Here is a 5,268-nt window from a genome sequence, read left to right as displayed (position 1 = left end):
GAGGTATTGTATATATAATTCATCAAAATCTTCAAAGAAACATGTTTTTTACGCCGTTAGGTTTTCATCTATTACCCCTCATATGCTCTCAAAACCAGCCTTAGCAAAATTTTTTACTTTTTTTTCTGTTTAATTTATTTGCAGCTAAAAATCGTGTGGCTTTCAGTTGTCATTTTCTTTTTTTTTTTTGCCCCTCCCTCTCCCCCACTTTTCAGTCCCAATCGCCCCTTTGACGGGTAATGATTTCATTAAGCATGCATGGCTTGTTTAAATTAAACAATTGATTTACTAACATCTAAACAATGTACCAATTTACTAATAGGTATCTAAAAAAATGATTTACGAATATTTAAACAACGTACCAATTTACTAAAACAAACGATTAACTACTATTTAAACACAAAGACACTTAGAACTACTGGTGTGACTATTAATTTCAATATATTTTCAATCTCTCGCTATACTTTAATTTTTTCCTTAGTTAAACCATATTTCTGGGGCCTGTGTATTTTTCTATATACATAACTCTGATTTTCAGGATGATATTTTTCATTTAAAAAAAATAGGAAAGGTAAATGGTAGAAAAGGTCGGTGTGTCGGCGGCCCCTGAGAATCATATTCTTTTATATAATCATTTTTAACTGAAGGGTCTGCAACCATGGGTTTGAACCCTTCGAGGGATATTGAGTGAGAAAAACTGAATATTTTATTTTTCGCAAAAAAAAAAAAAAAGTGTTAGAAATGCTCATTTAGGAGGTCTTTACTTAAATAATATCTTCATAATACAGAATTTAGGATGCTCCAAATTGTGTTTTAAGATTGCATTATCTGTTAAAGCTTCATTGAAAAAATCCTTTTTGTCACTTTTATTGCAATTGTTATGAACTACAATTCATAACAATTGTGAATTGCCATTCATAGGTACAGTAATTGTGAACTGCAATTCATAGATGAAATTGAAAAATGGACAAAAGTATTTTAACTTTTACATACTGCCCTTGTTTTTCTGTTTCTTATTGTATTACTAAAATGAAATTGGCGGCCTCATTTCTGAAAAACTGGGCTGGTGTAGCACCCCTACGGCTCCCTTAGCGACGGCCTTGCACCCTCCATCCGCGGGCTTGAGCCCAGGCATAAAGAGGGATTGAAGCTAGAGAATTTATGTAGCGGTATTTACATTTTGCTGTTTGTAGACAGGGCAACTGATCGGCCCGAAACATGACCGGCCCACCGGGCAAATGCCCAGTTGCCCGCCGGGTGTATCCGCCACTGGTCATTTGGAAGTTCCAACAACTTTCAGGTGTACAAATTACGCAAAGTACTTAAAACAACTTCAAAGGAAAATGACTTTTATCCAGTACGTGTTCTCAAGTATTACTTTGAGGCTTGCTACTTACAAACCTTCTTTAACCAAACTTTACAGAAATGTGGTTTCGCACCATTGTGGTACATCAAATTAATCTTGAAATATGAGGAGCTGAAAAATTGGTTTAAATAACGTTCACAGAAATAAAGTTTCTCTCTAGTATAGACTCTCATATGTATCTTTAAATATGAAGCAAGGCAAAACGTCTGTGATCAATAATCACAGGAATGAGGTTTCTGGCCAGCATGGGTTCTCAGATGTCTCATTAAATGTGAAGTGTTGGAAAATGCCTTTGAGCAATGTTCACAGGAATGTGGTTTCTCACCAGTATGGGTTTTTAGATGTCTCATTAAATTTGAAGTTTTGGAAAATGCCTTAAAACAATATTTCAGGAATACGGTTTCTCTCCAGTATGGATTCTCAGATGTCTCGTTAAATATGAATTGTCAGAAAATGCTTTTGAACAATGTTCACAGGAATACGGTTTCTCGCCAGCATGGGTTCTCAGATGTCTCATTAAATGTGAATTGTCTGAAAATGCCTTTGAACAATGTTCACAGGAATACGGTTTCTCTCCAGTATGGGTTCTCAGATGTCTCATTAAATCTGAATTGTAGGAAAATGCCTTTGAGCAATGTTCGCAGGAATACGGTTTCTCACCAGCATGGCTCTTTAAATTTCCGGTATGGATTCTCAGATGTCTCTTTAAATCGGAAGTGTTGGAAAATGACTTTGAGCAATGTTCACAGGAATGTGGTTTCTCGCCAGTATGGGTTTTTAGATGTCTCATTAAATTTGAAGTTTTAGAAAATGCCTTAAAACAATATATACAGGAATACGGTTTCTCTCCAGTATGGGTTCTCAGATGTCTCGTTAAATATGAATTGTCAGAAAATGCTTTTGAACAATGTTCACAGGAATACGGTTTCTCGCCAGCATGGGTTCTCAGATGTCTCATTAAATGTGAATTGTCTAAAAATGCCTTTGAACAATGTTCACAGGAATACGGTTTCTCCCCAGTATGGGTTCTCAGATGTCTCATTAAATCTGAATTGTGGGAGAATGCCTTTGAGCAATGTTCACAGGAATGCGGTTTTTCACCAGTATGGGTTCTCAGATGTCTCATTAAATGTGAATTGTCAGAAAATTCCTTTGAACAATGTTCACAGGAATACGGTTTCTCTCCAGTATGGATTCTCAGATGTCTCATTAAATCTGAAGTGTTGGAAAATATCTTAAAACAATACTCACAGGAGTACGGATTCTCTCCAGTATGGGTTCTCAGATGTCTCATTAAATGTGAATTTTCAGAAAATGCCTTTGAACAATGTTCACAGGAATACCGTTTCTCTCCAGTATGGATTCTCAGATGTCTCATTAAATGTGAATTGTTAGAAAATGCTTTTGAACAATGTTCACAGGTATACGGTTTCTCTCCAGTATGGGTTCTCAGATGTCTCATTAAATTTGAAGTTTTGGAAAATGCCTTAGAACAATACTCACAGGAATACGGTTTCTCTCCAATATGGGTTCTCAGATGTCTCATTAAATATGAATTGTCAGAAAATGCCTTTGAACAATATTCACAGGAATACGGCTTCTCTCCAGTATGGATTCTCAGATGTCTCATTAAATCTGAAGTGTTGGAAAAAGCCTTAAAACAATATTCACAGGAATACGGATTCTCTCCAGTATGGATTCTCAGATGTCTCATTAAATGTGAATTGTCTGAAAATGCCTTTGAACAATGCTCACAGGAATACGGCTTCTCTCCAGTATGGATTCTCAGATGTCTCATTAGATCCGAAGTGTTGTAAAAAGTCTTTGAGCAATGGTCACATGAATGCGGTTTCTCGCCAGTATGGGTTCTCCGATGTCTCTCTAAATGTGAAGTGTCCGAAAATGCCTTTGAACATTGTTCACAGGAATACGGTTTCTCTTCAGTATGGGTTCTCAGATGTCTCATCAAACGTGAGGCGTTGGAAAATGCCTTTGAACAAAATTCGCACAAATGTCCGTTTTTAGAGCCATGATGAATCTCAGACTGATAATCCATCGTGAATGAATATGAGAGTGTTTTTGATAAAATTCTAAAACTGATAGATTTTTACTAAGATGGAAAAGTTCCTTCAGTCTTTAAACGCTAAGAAAGGTGGGATTTAATTAATAAATTATGTTCTAAAAAGAGCTTTGATAAATAAAAAATAGAACAAGCATTTTATTTTTCATAGATGCGTTCGAGAAGCCAAGTTTTCTCCCCAATAAGAGTCAATTTTTTTTCTTCCTTTTTTTGCTTGTTTACCTGAGTGTCTGCTACCATACTTTGCTCTTATAGTTAATTTGTGAGGGTCTTGTCATAAAATTGACACAAACGTTTTTTTTTAAAATAGATATCATAGGTTTATGGTGGAGTAAGTTCTCAATAAAATCTCCTGCACACACATACTTTTACATCACACTTTTTACTAGTTACTATTTCATCAGACAATCACTTCGTCATGAGTCCCGCAAACAAAAGCAGTAACAAAAGTGTGTACGAGCGGCACCAGTGTCTGTCACCTGTTGAATTCCAACAACTTGAAACTTTGATTATAATAGCTGAAAATGAATGAAAAGATTTAAGAATTACAGTACACCAAAAAAAAAAAAAACTTTTAAGTACAAGCTAGGAATGTTGTAAAATTAACATATGGACAGTTTTATGCGATTTTAACCATGGTCTATCTGTTATGTCAAAAATATGACCGTTAAAAATGACAAAAGCTTGTTTAATGGGCATTATTTGCAATTGCAGTAAAATTACGTAACACAGAGCAATTTACTTTTATTTAAATTAAATATTTAAAACTTAACTACACAAACCTTTTCTGAAGCACTATTTCAATTTAAAATATTTACTAACTATTACATCAGTTTGCTAACCTCATTTGACTAACTGCTGGCATTAGACAATTCAGTGTGATAGAGGATTTATGACTATGTAAGGTAACCAATAAAGTTCTTGCCGTTTTTACTCTGCCGTTGAAAGAAGTGACAATATGTGTGCAAAATTCGTTGTCATTTGGTTTAAGCAACCGTTAGATAAATAAGTTAACGTATCTCGTGTTTTTAACACCTGTCGGGTTAGATTACCCCGATGTTAAGGAAGTGCTAAAGGAGCTCGTTCGGTGTTGTTTGCTTTATGATTTTAAAATGGGTTTTTCAGCAGCTGCATCAACTCGTCGAATGTGTCAAGCGTTTGGGGACAGTGTTGTAAGCGAACGTACAGCAAGGCAAAGATTCCATAAGTTCAGATCTGGAGCTGTCTCTTTGTCATGAACCCTGTAGTGGACAACCACCAATCTTGGATAATGAAGCCCTGTAGTCGGTCATCAACAAGGACAGTAGCCTAACATACAGTGCCGTAAGCGAACGTACAGCAAGAAATTGATTCCAAAAGTTCAGATCTGGAGCTGTGTCTCTTTGTCATGAACCCTGTAGTGGACAACCACCAATCTTGGATAATGAAGCCCTGTAGTCGGTCATCAACAAGGACAGTAGCCTAACATACAGTGCCGTAAGCGAACGTACAGCAAGAAATTGATTCCAAAAGTTCAGATCTGGAGCTGTGTCTCTTTGTCATGAACCCTGTAGTGGACGACCCCCAATCTTGGATAATGAAGCCCTGTAGTCGGTCATCAACGAGGACAGTAGCCTAACATACAGTGCTGTAAGCGAACGTACAGCAAGAAATTGATTCCAAAAGTTCAGATCTGGAGCTGCGTCTCTTTGTCATGAGCCCGTAGTGGACGATCCCCAATCTTGGATAATGAAGCCCTGTAGTCGGTCATCAAACGAGGACAGTAGCCTAACATACAGTGCTGTAAGCGAATGTACAGCAAGGCAATAATTGTAAAAGTTCA

At 36.6% G+C, this 5,268-nt stretch overlaps 1 protein-coding gene across 1 annotated transcript; it reads right to left on the bottom strand.

Moving 5' to 3' along the window:
• Positions 1 to 1,747: 1,747 nt before the first annotated feature.
• On the bottom strand, positions 1,748 to 3,491 carry LOC129232930 (zinc finger protein 271-like). Its single transcript, XM_054867033.1, has 2 exons — positions 2,349 to 3,491; positions 1,748 to 2,180 (listed from the first exon to the last, which is right to left on the bottom strand). Exons 1-2 carry the CDS (start codon positions 3,420 to 3,422, stop codon positions 1,755 to 1,757), a joined length of 1,500 nt encoding a protein of 499 aa, XP_054723008.1. The 5' UTR covers positions 3,423 to 3,491; the 3' UTR covers positions 1,748 to 1,754.
• Between the last annotated feature and the right edge of the window lie 1,777 nt (positions 3,492 to 5,268).

The sequence above is a fragment of the Uloborus diversus genome, unplaced genomic scaffold, assembly GCF_026930045.1.
Source record: "Uloborus diversus isolate 005 unplaced genomic scaffold, Udiv.v.3.1 scaffold_14, whole genome shotgun sequence".
NCBI lineage: Eukaryota > Metazoa > Arthropoda > Arachnida > Araneae > Uloboridae > Uloborus > Uloborus diversus.
This window is presented reverse-complemented; position numbering and strand designations above follow the sequence as displayed.